General features: G+C 48.9%; 3 protein-coding genes across 3 annotated transcripts; 2 read left to right on the top strand and 1 right to left on the bottom strand.

Moving 5' to 3' along the window:
• Window positions 1-4,220: 4,220 nt before the first annotated feature.
• ETH_00003990 (uncharacterized protein) lies at window positions 4,221-5,932 on the top strand (the record flags this gene model as incomplete). Its single annotated transcript, XM_013377455.1, has 5 exons — window positions 4,221-4,331; window positions 4,767-4,881; window positions 5,108-5,215; window positions 5,414-5,625; window positions 5,708-5,932. 5 exons carry the CDS (start codon window positions 4,221-4,223, stop codon window positions 5,930-5,932), a joined length of 771 nt encoding a protein of 256 aa, XP_013232909.1.
• Window positions 5,933-7,034: 1,102 nt separating this feature from the next.
• ETH_00003985 (ribosomal protein L3p, putative) lies at window positions 7,035-10,278 on the bottom strand (the record flags this gene model as incomplete). The annotated part of the gene is made up of 6 exons (XM_013377454.1): window positions 7,035-7,246; window positions 7,647-7,832; window positions 7,988-8,123; window positions 8,392-8,483; window positions 8,807-8,961; window positions 9,893-10,278. 6 exons carry the CDS (start codon window positions 10,276-10,278, stop codon window positions 7,035-7,037), a joined length of 1,167 nt encoding a protein of 388 aa, XP_013232908.1.
• Window positions 10,279-11,349: 1,071 nt separating this feature from the next.
• Window positions 11,350-16,087, top strand: ETH_00003980 (peptidyl-prolyl cis-trans isomerase, cyclophylin protein, putative; the record flags this gene model as incomplete). Its single annotated transcript, XM_013377453.1, has 8 exons — window positions 11,350-11,479; window positions 12,117-12,302; window positions 12,814-13,011; window positions 13,380-13,514; window positions 13,826-14,325; window positions 14,475-14,899; window positions 15,309-15,414; window positions 15,881-16,087. The coding sequence occupies 8 exons, from the start codon at window positions 11,350-11,352 to the stop codon at window positions 16,085-16,087; spliced, it is 1,887 nt and encodes a 628-aa protein (XP_013232907.1).
• Between the last annotated feature and the right edge of the window lie 1,706 nt (window positions 16,088-17,793).

Below are 17,793 nucleotides of genomic sequence, written 5' to 3'. Positions count from 1 at the left end.
CTCGAATCAAATCTTAGTGACTTGTAGGACAAGCGTAATCAGGATGGAAATTTCCAGACAAGGAATTTCGCCACCTCTGCAGCAGCAGTCGTAATCTGGCGTTCCAAAAATGAATTCTTGATTTCATATTCTCCTCCATTGAGGGTACTGCGACGGAGTCGTTGGCACTGAACTTAGCACCCTAATGCTAAGAAAATACAACCAGAGCCTGCGGCCTGGCAAAAGAAGTGTTCGTGAGATGTTTCATTCGACGCACTAACAAACATGCAAACAGCTAGCGGTGAAGGGAGAATTTCTGCCTTGACAACTGCCGTAGGCGCGTTCAATCATGATACAACGGACGGTAGTGTCCCGACACTAGCGACTCACCTTAAACACGTCTCTAGGGCCAGTTCCCTTTCCCTACTCACTTGAATTACAATAGCGATATTCAGCGCCGTTACAGCACATCACATTCAGTTGGCTTGCCGTTGATGTATCGAAGTCATCAGTGCTACTAAAATGGATTTTCTGCTTGAATCCCCACGATTCTGTGTATGTTGCATTGTCTGCAAGGTCCTTTTGAATCGCATCTTGTACAATGCGTTCATCAAAAGAAAGCATGAGAAAAATTGTGTGCAATAGACTTAGCAAAGCCTAGGCAAAACGCAAGGGGAAGTCTGAAGAATCGCTCCACAAAATGGATCAATGCAGCATTTTGAAGGGCTGTGGGGGGAAGATGATTATCTACTGATTGACCTAAATACGAAATTGAAGGTGCACTGGCTTGTGACATAATTTTGCCCCATTCAGAAATAGGGTGGAATGCCTTGACACATTAGCATGCTTCTCCTCATATTACTTCTCTTTGTGTGCAGCACAACTTGAACCCGGAAGCTTAATTCCAAGGTCCTCACATTGGTAGGCGAAATATTGCAACCTATAATGTAAAGAAGGCAATACTTTTTTAAATCTACTGCTTTGAAATTCATGTAGATGTGGATCGGTGGAGGTGTGCAAGAAAACTGAGACGTCCGCGACATAGGTCTTGGAACGCAGACGAGGGATACTTTTATGAACCAGTAGGAAGGCCACTGAACGAAAAAATCTAACGCAAGCAGAACGCTACGTATAGGTTGACAGGTTATCAACCGCTACAACTGCTGAGATAGGGTTTCCTCCAGAAGAAGGGGAAAGATGATTCAATCGCAGCTTCGTGTGCTAAATCATAAGGTAATCGTGGAATCCCGCATTTTGAAAAATCGAGAGATTTAATTGGAAAGGAACTTCATGCACATAAACTAGACCCCCTGGCATATGGTGTTGAGTTGTTTGAACTCGCAATATTGGGGAACTATTTCCTGAGGCCTCCACGCTGAGTCAACAGTGCTGAGACCGAAGTAGTAGTATGAATGCTGAACTAAATTCACAATAAGGTCAATTGCAAGCGTATTGCAAGGCAATAAGCAGTAACAGAAACTGTTTGCGAGCCATATATTCATATAAAAATTGATTGAAAGCCTTTAGGGTGTGATTCACCCTGTGGCTGACGTCGGTCTTACGATAGTACGATAAGAAAAAACGGAAAACAGCATTCAACCACATTCCTAAACGTTAGATCTACGTTAGCTGAAATGTCATAGAAAAAAGATTCATGGGGCTTCAAACAGCTATTCATCGGGTGGTGATACGGCCTCAACGGTACATTTTTGCGTAGGAACGCAGCATATGAAGAAACTCAAGGTCAGTGGCAGAGATGACGCTTCCAAGCCAGGAGCCCATGCGTTGAATTTGTTCAGTGGAAGTCAAGCCACTCTAGTAAAGATACAAGCTCACCACCACGAACAAGTAGTTTATACATACAGTACTTGGGCAAAACAACATGACTGCTCGCTCAAGGCACACGCGCAAAACTGCAAAGTCAACTGAGGCGCACCAGGGCACACAGCCACAAAACCAACGAGATGAGTTTCCTGCATTTGCTTGATCTTCGCTTATGTTTTGTTTTGTTTGTGTCCCAAGAGGCTCATTCGGAATGGAAGAATGCTCCTTAATGGCTTGTAAGTATGATTCGATTCTTTTGCGGTTGGTTTGCTTTTCTCGGCACATACAAGTTGAGAGTTCCGACTCAACGGTTCGGTCCATGCAGTTTCAAATAGCAGGTCCTGGGTATTCACTTATTCTGCTACATTTGTCTTTGGTAGCAATGGAGACGGCTGTAGCACTTGTTTTCTTGCAGCAAACTGAATGGAAACAGTACGTTGTTGCAATGATTTTGCAGTACCTAGTCACACAAACACCATTTGGCGATACAGCAACCGTGCTTTCTGCTGTGTGGAGAAAAGCTAACTGAGTAAGCAGTGTCCACTGACCGTGGAGTGATCAAGGTACTGCAGCGCCTAACGAATTGTTCAGTCAAGCCACCAGAGCCCTGGCGGAGACGTTTATAGTATGTAGGTGCACGGAGAAAGTTAAATGCGGCGCACTTGCACGTGTTTCTTTGAAAAATTTACAATCTTTCCGGCCTTGGGTTCTTCAAGGCGTTAGGAGCGTCATCGCAGCCAAGCCTCATGCCCAGCTGCGTGCCTCGTGCCTGAACACCAAAAGGTGCTGCATTGCAAGTGCAATGGGAAATCAGTCTTCAGCTTGTACTAAAAAATCGAAATTCGTACAGAGCAGTGCTGTAATAAATAGCGCTTCACGAGGGCTGAAGTGGAAGGAAGTTTGGCAGGTTCTTAGAAAGCCCAGCAACAGGCGCTAGTTCGCCTATCGAAAGCATTGATTAACCCCGTATTCCTACAGTGCTCGTAAGCCTTCGAAGTAAACACCAAGCAGAGAATAAGACAATTAAAGAACTAGGAAGGAAATACACAGCGTTTGAAATACTTTGCGTGCACGCTGATTGGATGTCCAGCAGTGATTGAATCTTTTTGCATATAACGCTAATGCATAATCTTTAATTCTTGCCAAATTCTGATTTAAAATAGCGGCAGTAGTGTATATTCGGGGAAAATACGATCATATGCCTGATTACTTTTTCCTAAGCTTGGTCTGTTCCGCTGTGCTGTAGAGACCAAGTTTTCCGCTTTCTACATGCACATTCAGCAGTGTAGCTCATCAGTGATTGCTCTGATCACACCGTAACTGTCATTTGACAAACAGTTTCTCAGGAGCTTCGTTTAGTGCTTCAGTTTCAGCAGCAGCAACTGTATATGCTGCTGCTGTTGATGCTCCCCCTGCCCCGTCCGCTGCTGAGTCAAATTTGTAACCGGACCGCCACACCTCCTTGCACAGTGTGCGTGACGCATATTTCAGAGTGGCACTGTACTTCATGCATCATTGTTTTTTTCTAATAATTGCGGACATTCTGAGCTACATTCCGCGGTGCGTAGTGCTGAAGACTTGCAGCCGAAACACTGGGCGCAGAGGAAACCAGCCGCGGCAGCAGCTCTTTGCCAACATCTGCTCGTGCCCTAATTGGCTCGTTCGTTGCCCGCTCTGCTGAACCCCCAAGAACTAGTGTATAATTCGACCATATTTTCATGCTTAATTTTTAGGGAAGTCGTAATGTTGTAAGGGAAGGAGTGGGCAAGACGACAAGTCTATCGAGACACTGGTCAGGCTGCAGGCATCACCAGCGGCTTCAGCTGTCTCTGTTGCTCATTTAAACTACCAAACAAAGGAAATTCAAGACACGAAGACCAAGAAGATTAACATAGAGTCCGCTTTCGTGTTGGCGCGCAGTTGCAGCGATTGGCGCATCCACAGTGGCCACAGGTCCATTGGCTGCTTAGGCCTAGGGAGGTCCTGCATCTAATTTTGAACACCTCCCCCTTCCTCAAGCCTCAATAAAGAGCTCAATAGGAAAAAAGGGGACTCCGAGAGTCCGTTCAATGCTGGAAACCCTGCTATTGCAGGGTAGTCTGCACCGCAACGACAACAGTGACATCGACGCGTTGTCGCACAGTTAGTAGCGCCAACACATGCAGCAGAACTAGCTGCAGTGACAAGGACACGCTGCAGCACAGTTCCAGCATCAACACAAACAGCTGAACTGGCTGCAGTTTGGGAACTTCCATTGGAAGGCGACGGTGCAGCACCAGCGAAACCAACAACGCAAACAACAGACTGCCGCTCGGCAGCGCCAACAACAGTGGCATTATTCAGTCGCAACAGCATCAGCAGCAGGCTTCTGAGCAGCTTCGACAGCTATCACCGGGCCACAAGAAGCGACAGCGAATATGTCAGATTTTCAACTGCGTGAGGAAGAGCCTGTGGACGGCCGCACGATTGACGACATCGTTGACGGCGTGGCAGAGGACCTCGGGCTTTCTCGGGACGCACACTTAGAGGTGAAGCTACACCTCCGGCAAAACTACATCAGGTCCATTCAGGCAAGTTTTTCCAAATAGTTACTGAGCAAAGTAACTAGCAAATGCGCACTGCGTGGACTGCACTGCAGCTGTAGCCGTAGTGCAGCTGCTGCAGCAAATGTGCAGCTGCTGCAGCAAATGTGCAGCTGCTGCAGATACCGAAGCGTCCGACCTTGATTTTTATTGCTTCGTGATGTGGCCTCTAATTTTCCCCTTCTTCGGTATCATCACATCTCTATTCCTTTTTCTGCACAGTCATTCTTCGTTTGTTTGTCTCTGTCTTTTCTTTGTTTCTAAGTGTCGTGCCTTGCCCTTAATTATCAGATTCCACTGCCTTTACACCTTCGTCCCTATATGCATGAGCCACTAGACCACAAAGCGCAAAGCATGGGCCTCTGTATCTGCATTGCTCAGGCCCTGGAAGATGCTTTAAAGGATAAGAAGCTCTGTGGTGTAGTTCACCCTTACGTTGCCGATGCTCTCTTGAACAGACTTCGCAACAAACCCAATGAAACCTTTGAGTTTGATGGTGATATATCCGACAACAGCATAGACGGAAGCATCAGTGGTAGTAGACAGTAATAGTTTGGGGAGCAGCAGCTCGATAACAGTGCGCAGTAGGAGCACCCGCATGAGGTTAATGAAGCGGTCGCCGTTAGCCAAGAGATGCGGTGAAACAAGCAGCAGCAAATGCTGCCGCTAAAGCAGGGGCCGGACAACGTTTTAAGGATTTTTGTGGGGCCTGCTTGCTGCAGTATATCCTGAGGTCCGGCTGGAAACACGAAACCCGACGCACTTCAAGAACCTTGCCATCTTCGTTCATCGAGTGGCTCCAATACCAGGCAGCAACAAGGGCAAGATTGGTGAGCAACAGGTCACTGACCAGGAAAATTTGCAGCAGCAGAGCAGTAGTGGCGGCATCTAAGTGCCATGTATGTGTAGGCTGCAGGCTCTATGATATGTTGGAGCTCGTATCATGCGGTGCTTGGAGTAATTGTCTTCTCTTGCTGCTGTGGCTGTTGCTGCTTTTAATCTCGTTGCTGTAGCTGTTTTGCGTGCAGCTTGCACCTGGGCTTTTGATGTCGACCCGTTGGAGTACAGCGTGTCTGAATTGAAAGCTCGCCTAGAGCGCCTCGCTTTAACTAAGATGGAGCACATGCGCTTGGTTTTTAACGGCTTTACTTTGACAGCTACAAATTCATTGGCTGACTACGATATACAAGGGGGCGACAGCCTGTACTTGTATACAGTGAAGGACCCAAACGAAACAACAGTTGTCTGCTGTACCACGGACGAGTTAACCCATACAAAGCAAATAGACCGTGGCTGCGGTTCTGGCTGTGGCACTTGTTCAGGCTTTTGTTGCGGCGCTCCTGTTGTTGGTGCCGGTGGCGGCGTGTGTGCTCCGCAGTGTTGTGCTAGTACGCGGCACCAAGTACCACCTCACATCTGTGGGGCTCCTGCCGCCACTGCTATATCTGGCTGCTGCTGCCCCTGTGGGCGGTGTACTGTTTCCCAAACCGTCCTGGCCAAGCCGTACGCCTGTCACATACAGCGCTGCCTTTGCGGCAGCTGCGTAGCCACGTCCGTATCGCCCATCAACAGACGCTGCAATGAAGCAGCAGCCCACATGACATAGATAGCCTGCTGGCGCTGCACAGACGCAGCAGCGCAGGAATCAAGGCCGCAGTAGCTGCCGCTCTCTGGTCCACTGCACCGACAGGAACAGCAGCTGCTGGTTTTGCTGTCACGCAGGGCGCAGCAGCAACTGCACTTACGTCGGGAGTTTCTGTGGCTACTATGGCAGAAAAGTTGCTTCGTAATGGTTTTTATCAGGGTGAGACATGCTCCAAAGGAGAGTGCTACTCGCAGCACCCGCTGCAGACGCTGCTAAGTGTATATTTGGACATGCGACTTTGTGAGCAGAGCCTCTCCTCCTTAACTGTTGTAAGCCAGATTGGGTCTGGCGTGCTAACTAGCTACATATTTTTTGAGATTTCTGGTGCATTGGTCACTTCGCACTGTAGTGAAGTAACAGTTGACCCTGCATGGAGCGCAGAGCTTGCGAGCAGAGCCCTATTTATTTCCCCAGCGGAGGTGGCTCTTGTTCATGAATTCTAAGAAGCATAGCTCCTTCATAGCTGCAGTGGAAGTGGTGCGCTGCATCTCGCCAGCCTGCTATTGCTTCACACCAAAAACGCAGAGGTCAGACTAAAAGCAGAGGGCATGCTAAATGAGTGAAGAAAAGCGAAAGACAGAATAAGGTGACAGCCAGACAACGAGTAAGAAGAGCACAACACCAGGGCAAGAACACGCGATAGAACACGTGCGTGCGTGCACCTTCGTTTCCATTCTATTAATACACAGATGCAAGCACACAAACATGTTCCGCCACATACACGAACACGAGGACGCACGCTCATGTGCATGCAGACATGGAGAAGCACAAGATACTGATGACTACATTCGTACATGTGCACATGTGCACATCTGCACGCATACATTTGGGACCTACAGAATCTGCGGCGCAATAGTGACATCTGTAGCAGGATAGTTGCTCGCATTGGTCTTAGAGATAAACACGAAGTCTCTTGCTGCGACCCTCAGCAGAAAACGAAGACGCAGCGTATGCCGCTCGCTGCGGCTACTAGTATGCTAGTAGATTGTCGCTGTTAGATGACCTCACGCTTCGTCTTTGTCATAAATGGGTATTTCCGGATAAGCGAACGGGTCTTGCTTCTTGTCGACCCTATTAAGCACTAAGGGGTAAACTTTACCCTCCACAGGGACAAACGTAGGGTAGGGTAGGGGCACGTGGCGGTTCCGTTGGTGATGCGTCTTACCACGCGCGTCGCTAATTTTCAAAACCGAACCCACTCCACCAGGGACACAACCTGCCAAAGCAGCAACAGCGGCAGGACCTACTGGAAAATTACTACAGGAGTAGCGAGTGGATATGAGTGACAGTAACTTAACTGACATACAGACCAACAGAACAAGGCAGGAAAAGCGTGGTATGATGACGTAGAACAACTCCGTTTCTAATCAGTTTCGCATGTCTACTGTTTTTGCTATTGCCTCTAGTGTCGCCGTCGCTTTCTTCCCCGCCTCCTTGCTTCATTCGTTTGCCGTGTCCTCTGGATCACTATCTTTCTCTGTCTGTGTCTATTGTACCTACTGCATCCGCGGCTGCCTCTTTCCCTCATTTCTATTCCTTCCTCTGCCTCTATCTCTACCTTGCGTATCGCTCTACACCTGTGCATCCAGTGGCGCATTACTTTTTGTCTAGCTCACCCTTGAGAAAAATCAGATTTCTGTCGTTTTGTATCCTGAGCACTTGGCAATTCACAACGCGTGGATCGGGTCCCACGTGTCCTGCCATCTTCTTGAACTTCCAAACGACATTAACTGTTTTGCTTTGGCCAATACTGCCGTGAGAACGATGTGCCTTGCTCTCAGTACCGTGACTTGCGTTTTGCCCTGCAACATCAACATGAGAGCAGAAAAAGCTTCTGGTGGCCAGTGCAACAAAAAAGGAATGCCATCATCAGCAGTGGTGTTTGCACAACAGCCATGAAGTAGCACAGGCGACACCAGCAGCATCCAACAAGCTATCAGCAGTAGCAGCTGCCAACCTTTAAATCCCCATCGCTTGACTGGGCCCTGGAATCCCTTCGCAGTGCTCCAGCCCGAGACAAAACACCACTGCCCAGGCACAAAGTGCATTGCACTCAATTCCACACCCGGAGGGAGGAGACAGTCCGACGATACCTAAAACGAGGACAGAGGCAGACGCAGACACAGATCTCCAACACACTGCTCAAACTACCGAAGCCTTCAGCAAATACAAAATATTCACAAAAAGCTGTAGGGCAGACAGGCGCATATGCACAGCATTCAACTGTTTGCCTTTTAGGGAGTAAGCCGTCATTCCCTAATGTTCGGCGTTGTTCATGTGCCTCTGTACTAATTCACTTCCGTTTTCACTTGTCAGTTAACTTTTGAGAATTAATTCTTCCTCCTGTTGACTTTCGCTCACCTTAAATTCGGCAGTGACTGCTTTGGGCTCGACCCCAAGAGAAATAAAACGACACAGATTGGGCCGAGAGGTCCTGAGGGGTGATCGGTAGCCTATCAAGGCAAAACACAAGGCAATCGACGTAAAAGAGAATCTCAAACCTGATGGTAAATAAACAAACGACTGTGCCTAACAGAGAAAAGCATAAGCAAGGAAGAATCGAGAAAAGATGCAAAAAGTTCAACAGAACACGAGCATTCAACCAAAAAAGAGTCAATACGGAAGAAAACCCAGTAATGAGCAAATTTGAAAACATACAAAACAACAAACACACACAAGCAAACACAATAACAAACGCCATGAGGGCTAAGCACCTCAAGAACCAACAAACTACCAGCAGCAGCAGTAGCAAGACCACCGGCAACAGCATCATTACCTAGTCCAAGCACGCATGCCTCATAGCCGTGGCTGCTGAGTGTCTTCTGCTGCAGAACAATGCAGCGGTCGATCTGGCAAACGGTCACCGCATGGCGCTCACCCCAGCTATCCCAAAGAGACATCATTCCCACCTTGTACGCCAAAACACCGCAGCTGTTGAATAAAGCAGAGACACAAAACAGAAAAAAACATACAGAAGAAGCAGGAGATGAAGGTCTGAGCATTCAAAGACTGGGGAGGCGGGAGGATGCAAACGACGCAGATAAAAGGCACAAATGGGAATGTGGCTACGGCATACACATTGCTTACCACTTGTACTCCATTTGGGAAGAGACGACAAAATGCGCTGGCGGTTAAAATCATACAACAGAGAAACAAACTTAAGAGGATACGAGAAAGAAAATGAAGAAAAACAAGCAGGGAAGTGGAAATACACAGGATAAAAAATGACGCGGTAACATACCTTGCCCACAGAAAGTGCCACGACTCTGTGGTAATAAAGCAAGAAAAGGCGCAAAGAAAGACATATGGAAGACTCCAGAAGAGAGGTGGGGCAGACAGAAGATGAGCAGAAGCTTGGTGAAGCTCAAGTACTAGATGAACAGTAAACATGAGAGCGGCGAAACGAGCTGTTACAAACAAAGCTAGCCCAGCCACTCCGTGAGTCAAGACACCTGGACTATACTGCACGAAAGACTCAAAAAACGAAGCACAGCGAGGCCCGTCCTACTCTACGCCCGGGAACACTGCAACTATAGGAGAGACAAAAGAAGCAGAGATAAAAACAGGAAAAAAGCACGAAAAAAGGCTACCTCGCAACGGTAAGGAGTATTGCAAACTCGAAGCAAAACCACAATCCTCACCAATTGCTGAAAAACATAATTTGAGGAAAAGGAGATACATGACGGAGTGAGAGAAAACAAGCAGCGCGACACGCAGAGACGGACATATGGAAAGAAACTGCGTGCATTCATGTTCCGCGGCCCATTAAAATGACGCACAGAAAGCGGCAGCAGCAGCAGCAGCAGCCTCATTAGCAGCGCGACTCAACACAGTAGCACCAAGAGCAGCAGTAAGAGCTCACCGTCTGCTGTTCCATGCTGGAGTGATTTGCTTCAGTTCCGGATGCACGCAGTCCTTAGGTATTGTTCTGCCGCCCTCAAGTTCCGCTGCAGCAGCAGCAGCGAAAGAAACAGCAGCTGCCGCAGTAGGGCCGGCAGCAGCAAACCCTTCATCTGAGGCAGCCGCAAGTGACTCTGCATTCTGGTGCCCCTCCCTAATCAGCTTGTCCACTCGTGCCACCCAACGGCTGCGGCTGCTGCTGCGCCCTATATGACTCCAGGATCTCCTCCCTATTGTGCTACTGCTGCTGCTGCAGCTGCTGCTGCTTTTGCCGCCACTCTTTGTGCTGAACTGCCTTATCTTTTGCAGTGCAGCGGCGCTGCTTGTGTGGTCACTATCAGTGACCATGCTGCGTGAGGATACTGAGGGGTGCACCGTATGTACGTCCCATCTCCTGCTCGAACGGCAACAGTTCCTTTTGCCGTCGCAGCTGGTGCTGCGGCTATTACGCTCTCTGGTTAGCACATTCCACTGCGTACGAGCCAGAAGCCGGCGCGCAGCAGCAGCAGCACTTGCAGAAGCAGCTGCTGATATATACGTTGCTGGTCTCACTGCTGCAGGTAACAGCATGATGACTACCGTACCCCTAACCCGCGAGCACAAACCCTTGAGGGGCCCCCGTGGGATCTAGGGATTCGTCCGCGGGCTGACTGATCCTTGAGCCAAAGTCGAAATCAAATGAAATACTTAATTATATCGGTGTTGAGGCGCAGCAGCAACACCGGCAAGAATTACAGAGTTTGATCCGCAGCCGCCGCATGCGGGCTGGGGGGCCCAGCAGCAGCTGCGTCAATAGAGGCCACGGCAATAGAGTAGCCATGATATTCTTCATCTCCCCTAAATTATCATTAGGGTTCTCCATTGACTTGCCGCTGCGGCAAAAAAACGGGAAAAGAGGGAAGTCGCCGGAGGCAGCAAACCAATTTCAGCACCCGAAGCAATAGTGGCAACGGAAGCAGCAGCAGGAGAGGCAGCAGAACACATATCAGGACTGTGAGCAAACGCCGCATATGCTCGTGCATTTTCTGCGTGCCGCAGCAGCAACTGCTATCCTATCAGCCGCAGCTGCTGCAGGGTTGATTGCACTGCCCTTGATATTATAGATAGTAGATAGGATACGGCCAGTAAAACAGCGGCAAGGCTCAGTTTACAGCAGCATTAGCTGCTGCTGCAGCAGCAACAACGCATCCTCGAGCCACAGGTGCCCACAAGCAGCAGCAGCAGCAGCAGCTCGCCGCTCAACAGGAACAACCTCATCTAGTGCCACCTGATCACCTACTACAGCCCCGACAGCAGTAGCACCATCCTCGTATTCAGAAGGAGCAGCAAAGGCGATTCAAATAGTGGCAACGCTAACAATCAGCAGCAGCAGCTGCATTACAAGCAAGAGCAGCAGGAACAGCAACAGCATTGGTGACAATGTCTCGCTCCGGCCCCTTGGTGTATTTAGACATATCGATCGGCACGCAGCCTGCGGGCCGTCTTGTGTTCAAATTGTTCTCTGATGTAACTCCAAAAGCGGCGGAGAACTTCAGAGGCCTAGCTACAGGTACTCATTCTTGCATGCATGCGGATGTCTAAGTGTCTGCTTCTATTTGCATACGCGTACATAGAAACGTATGTACTAACACGTGTACATAAGAGCATTTTCTTTTGCATTCGTTCTCCGTCTGTTTGCCTATCTTCTCCCACAGTGTCAAGCTGGCTGGGTTGTTTGAGGTGCTGTTACGCGAGTGGCTGTATTGCACTGCTCGCTCTTCACCTTTGCCTCTACCTCCACGTGGGGCTGACGTTCTTCCTTTATTGAACTCCGTTATTTATTTGTTAGCGGTTTTTTTGTCTGTGTCTGTGATCGCATTTTTGTGAGTTTCCCCGCCGGTGTTTTCTCACGTGTTACTGTCCTTGAGCGTCTGCTTGGGTTTCGTGTCCCCCACACTAGAAACTAGTTTTTCTGCTTTTTTGTATCCATTATATACTACCCCATGCAAAATGCCCGCCCCTCGCATCTCTTTTTTATTTGTGTCCTGTTCGCTCCACTCTTAGCCTCGTAACAACTCGCCTCATGTACGTACGATGCCAAGTTTACCAAATCAGTACTCGCCTTTTGTATGTACTGGGCCAAGTTTACCAAATCAGTACACAAAATGTCTTCTGAATTCATTTCTGTTTTCGCCTGCTGTACTCAGGGGAGTACGGCGTGAGCAAGGCCTCAGGCAAGCCCCTGTGCTACCGCGGCTGCCGCTTCTTTCGGTCCGTTTCTGGCGTTCTGCTGCAGAGTGGCGACTTCATCACCAATGACGGCACTTCAGGCGAGAGCATATGGGGGGGGCCTTTCAACGACGAGAGCTTCCAACGGAGGCATGCGCATGCTGGTGAGGCATACCGGTGTCCGTAAACATGTAGATTTCTCTGTCCGTGTAGTGTACGTATATCTCTGTCTGGATTTGTGTAAGTAAATGCCTACTTGGCTTACCTGTCTGAATGCCTGCGTCTGTGTGTTCTTGTCTGCTTATTCATCTGGACTCACGCCGACAGTACGTATGCCTGTGAACATGTATATATACGAACATGTAAAGGTGTTTGTACGTTTATGTTTGTTTCATGTGCAACTTAATGCTGTATGTGTACGTAAAGTAGCTGTATGCGCACAAAGTCTACATATACGATATTTATATCAGGCTGTAAAACGGCGGCATGTGTGTAGTTTGATTGGTACATAACTTTATCTGCACACGCGAGTAAGTATATGTACGGATGCACAAGTACAAATATGCGTTTACGTGCACCATTTATTCATAAATATGTACACATAATACGATAAGTGTGACACGATAAATGTGCACCTACGATTGTTTTTATGAAGTCCTGTTTGTCTGCTCTTAGGCTGTTTGAGCATGGCTAACAACGGCCGCCACACCAACACGTCCCAGTTTTTCATAACTCTTAAAAAGGCCCCGCAGTTCGATGGCAAACATCAAGTGATCGGACAGTTAGTGGACGGGATACAAGTGCTGCGTGCCATGCAGCTCGTACCTGTGCACTCCAATTCACAAGTACCACGAGTTGATATTGTCATTACAGGTAAAAATGACAATGCAGGAAATAGTTTACTTGTTGTAAAGAATGGGATCTAGCTGGAAACACCAAATTATTGTGATGGGGTAGCTTCTAGACACACAGCTGTACTGAATTTTGGCTGCAGAGCCACTCAGAAAATGCAGTTTACAGTTTCCCACTATGGTTAGTCGAGTAGTCAAATGAAGCAGCTAGTCCGAAGAATTGCGAATAGTGCGAATAGTGCCGATGTGTCAGTGCCTCCCTTTGTCGTCTACAGTGTATTGGTCTGTAATTTGATACTTCTCTTCTGCTGTCTCCGAATCTGCCTTTATTTGTGTCACTATGGGTTTGTTTGTCTTCTTTGCTGTTTCTGGTATACCCTTTTTGCCCAGCTTGTGGGCAGTTGGCATCCCCTGCTCTTCTTCGAAATGCCTCCATGTCTGCTGTCCGAACGCAACTGGACACGCTGATGAAGAAACACGAACGGGAACTTAAAAAACAAGCAGAGGACTCCAGGAAACTTAAAGGCAAGCTGCTGCTGCTGTTGAGTTTGCTGGTGCTGCCGTCGGCGCAGTGGATACTGTAGCAACTGTTCTGGGGCTGCAGCATAACCCAGTTCTGCAGCGCGGCAGAGTGCAGAGGCACCGACGAGCTGCTGTATCTGATGATACTGTCCCTTTGGGTGCTGCTGCTTCTGCTGTTCCTTTCAACGCCTTCGGTGCTGTGCTGTTGCTGCGGCTGCTGATGCATCATGCAGCAGGCACCCCACAAGTGTGTGATATTTCGTTTGCTTATCTACTCATTGCTCATGTATCTGTGTGGCGCTTGTGCCGTTTAGGGAGTGACGAGGAGTCAGTCAGCAGCAGCACTGACAGTGAGACGGAGGCGCCGTCAAGAAGAGACAAACGACGGAGGCAAGAAAGGAAGAGGCAACGGTTCCTGGAAAGCAGCACATATGCTGCTCAGCAGGCCATGGAAAAGGTGCTAGCAGGGGTGCCACTGCTCCAGCAGTTGCAGCCAGAAGCAGCACTAGCAGAAGAGCGAGCGGTTGCACTCTACGAAGGAGACAGCAGCAACAGCGAAGAGGAAGAAGAAGCGAAGCAGCGGCAAAAAACAGAAGCAACAGAAGCTGCTGCCGTTGACCCGCTCGGCAAGCTGCTGCTGCAGCTCGATGAGGAAGCAGGCTCGCAAACAGATGAAGACACCACTGCAGCTGCAGCAGCAGATGGTGAAAGTGCTGGCACGTCAGCAGCGCGCGCGTTGATCTTAGCGAGGAAGCAAAGGCTGCTGTCTCTCCGTCTGCAGCTTAATCAGGGTCGAGCGATGAACACTAAAGAGGTAGGAAAGAGAGACAACCGCCACATGCATGCGACAGCGGAAGCAGCACCAACTCCTGCAGCTTCTGCTGTTGCTGCTGTGTGCATGTAGCTGAAAGAGCCGCAGCGGCCTCGTAGTGTCTGTGCCTCCTTCCTTTGACTGCTCCCTAGGTAATAGAAGAGAAACGCCAGTGGGAGACTCCAGCAGCAGCAGCAGCAGCAGCAGTCGCAGAAGCTCGTCAGGCGTACAAGCGCCTGCAGCAGGCCCCAATGTATCGGCTGTATAAGGAGGAAACCGAGGCTGCAGCAGCGGCGGAAGGAGCCAACTCCGCAAGAACGGCAGAGTCTTCAGGGTCTGCTGTAACGGGAGCCACCTCTGCAGCAACAAGTGCAGCAGTTGCGGCAGCAGCATCGAGTGACGATGAAGAGACTGGGGCACCCGGGCGCCGCAAAGGCAAGGGCGGTCGTCGCAATGTCCTAGATGAGCCGTTGGCGTTTTCTGAAGATGCCCAAAGGATGCAGAAGAAGAAAGGAAAGAGTAATTTTGGGTGGAATGTATTTAATGAAGACGCGCTTTATAGAGCACACAAAAAGAGGTGATGATGCTGCAGCGGCTGTTGTGCTGCTGCTGTTGGCGGAGCTGCTGCCGGCGGACCTGCTGGTGCAGGTGATGGTGTCGATAAGGATGGCACCAACGATAACGCTGTTGTGACGCTGATGGTAGCAAAACAGATGATGCTGATGACTGGTTTCTTGCTGCTGTCGACTTTGCTTTTTCCTGCGTTGCTGCTGTAGCTGCTTATTATTCTTCTGCAAGGGCTGCATGTGCTGCTGTGCTTGGCGCCACTTTTGCTCTTGCTGGGTGCTTTTGTCAGGATTGGTAATCCTGCCGTCGGTGGGATTGCTGTTTCTGTTCCTATGAATGCTGCATTTTGCAGGCGCTGTAGTACTGATGGTGTTATTGCTGTAGTTATTCTGTGTCCGCTGCTGTTGCTGCTTCTTTAGACTTTCTGAGGTGCCGCTGCGAGCTGACGAGTACAGGCAGCAGCAAGAGTCTCTCGGGGATGCCTTTTGGGATCCGAACTTAGTGTTATCTCACCCGCATCACAAGGTTAGTCTTGTCTTGCACTTGTGTGTTTTATTTGTACACTTCCTCCGCTTTGGTGCTTGATTTCTCTTGTTTCTTTGTGTTTTAGACACATGGCGTGACCGTGCGCTCATAGATCATTTGTGGCTACTTGCACTTAATCATGCTTGCAGATGGATCGCAGCGTACAATAAAGATTACATACTCGAAAATGCATTTATATATACCCGAAAATGTATATATATGTTTATATTCACGTGAACATGCGTGAATCTTTGCTGAAGTGCAAATTTGCACTTTGCATGCACCACGGTAGCACGTGCTGGCTACACATTCCAGGCTATGTAGTCCAAGAGAGAGGACAGCGAAGGACGAGTGACTAATGAGGAGGAGGCAAACTTATAAATTAGGATTCTACTTCTGCCCCTTGCTGCCCACACCCGAAGCCCTACCAGGTACAGATAAAGTTAACTCCTGCTTTTGTGTGCAGCCTTCTGCTGCTGCTCTGGAGCGTCTTGCTGCGTCTGTCGCCGCTGCTAAAAGCCGACGCAGTATGTTCTCGCGGCGTCGTATGTTCAACGAAGATGCCGATGTTAGTTACATCAATGAGAGAAACAGAATATTCAACAACAAATTGGAGAGGAGCTTCGACACAAGAGAGATCAAGCAGAACTTCGAAAGAGGAACAGCTCTGTGAGCAAGGGAGAGCGAAGGAACAGCTCCTCTTTGGTTTCTTTTCAATTCATCCTTTCTTCTTGCTTGTCCTTTCTAACCTCCGCTGCCCATTTTTCTGTCGTTTCTTCTGTCTTTGCGCTCTGCACCCCTCCAGAAATCGGCAAATAAGTGATGCGAGCTTGTACATTCTCCTCTTTTCTTCGCCGTTGCTAATTCGTTCGCTCGTTTCTTTATCCCTGTAGGGGCCTGTCTGCCATTCGGTCTCTTCGTTATTGTTCTTTCCCGTGTTTACACACAAATGCCTCGTGTTTCTCTTCATCTGTCGCTGTTTCCCAGCCCTGCATGCCTTTTTGTCCCTTTGTCTCTGCCTTTGACCGTATTTACGGATTGCCTTGCTGCGGCTGCTGCTGTGGCAGCCGCAGCAGCTGGGAATTCAGTGTTACTTTTAGTAACTTGGAATTTGTCAGCTTCCACAGTGAGCTTTTTGTGCTAAGAACTGCCTACAAGGTTTTAGCATTAAAGGCGCTCGAATTGCTGCTTCACAGGATTAAGAACAACAGACAGAGGCTGGAAAGCTTGCAGAGCTGGTGCTCAAGGATCTAGTGCCTACGATTTAGCCTATCTGTATCCGTAGGTTGAACTGTACTGTAGCTGGGGATCTAGCTTCCCTGTACCCAAGAGAAACCGCAACAGCGTAAGGATACATGGGCGGCATTAAGACAACTGCTTTTTATCTCTTTAGAGGTGTCACGGGCCTAACCCTGTCCCCGGACGCTGGACCGAAAATCTTCAGAACTAGATGGTATCTTGGCTGGTGCTTTCGTGGCAGCGTGGACGGGGTTGAGATAATACGTTTCCCTATATTTGGCATTCCCAGGCCCAGTGCACGGTTTACAGTTTAGAACGGATGTAACGACACAAGACTCTACAGGATAGGGGATTCGGCAGCTGCAACATCTGAACAGGACTTCAGATTTGTTGCCAGAGAAGAAACCTCGAGTGCCTCTACCGGAGAGACCAAATGAGGGTTCGTCAGTTTTCGCTTGCTGTTGCTCTAGACCCCCAGTGCAGACCCTGAAGCCTACTTGATCCATTGTATAGACCTTCCACCCAACCGTGTTAACAGTGGGAGCATGTGGGGCGGAGCAGCAGCCTCTCTTTAGACTAACGCGTGTACCACGAAAGAGAACTTTCATGAAATATACCACAAACGCGCCTTCGCGAGTACTAATGCTGAATCGACTTGAACGATCCCAGGCTGGAGTAGCTCAAACAAAGCAGAGGAGGTGATTTGGGGAAAAGTAAAACAAACATGTATAGGAACAGTTGCAGATCTATTGAGTGCAGGAACTCAAGAGCAAGGTTCACCGGTGAGCCTTTAAGATCAGATAAGAGAATGGATCGTATGTTTCCGACCAACTCTAGTTTTTTTATAAGAAGCTCAACAAAAGAGTCAGTAAGGGGAGATTCAGGCCCTCCAACATAAGAGAGAGATCAACTCTGGGCGCGCGTGTCTCGACGTCAGCAGGAGCAGAAGCAGCTCCGGTAGCTGCAGGAACAGTAACAGCTGTAATGGGTTATCATTTACTGTAAGTTGATACTGGAAAAAATACAGGGGCAAATGCTACGGTTTATCTCTACGTTGCTCCCGTAGAGTGGCTGTGGCTGTTCCTACTGCTGCTGGTGTTGCCATGCTGAAGGCCCCATGCCGTCAAACACTACTTTACA

This window comes from Eimeria tenella, genomic scaffold (genome assembly GCF_000499545.2).
Source record: "Eimeria tenella Houghton genomic scaffold, Eth_scaff52, whole genome shotgun sequence".
Classification (NCBI taxonomy): Eukaryota; Apicomplexa; class Conoidasida; order Eucoccidiorida; family Eimeriidae; genus Eimeria; species Eimeria tenella.
The sequence above is the reverse complement of the archived record's forward strand: the minus strand, read 5'-3'. Positions and strand labels throughout refer to the sequence as shown.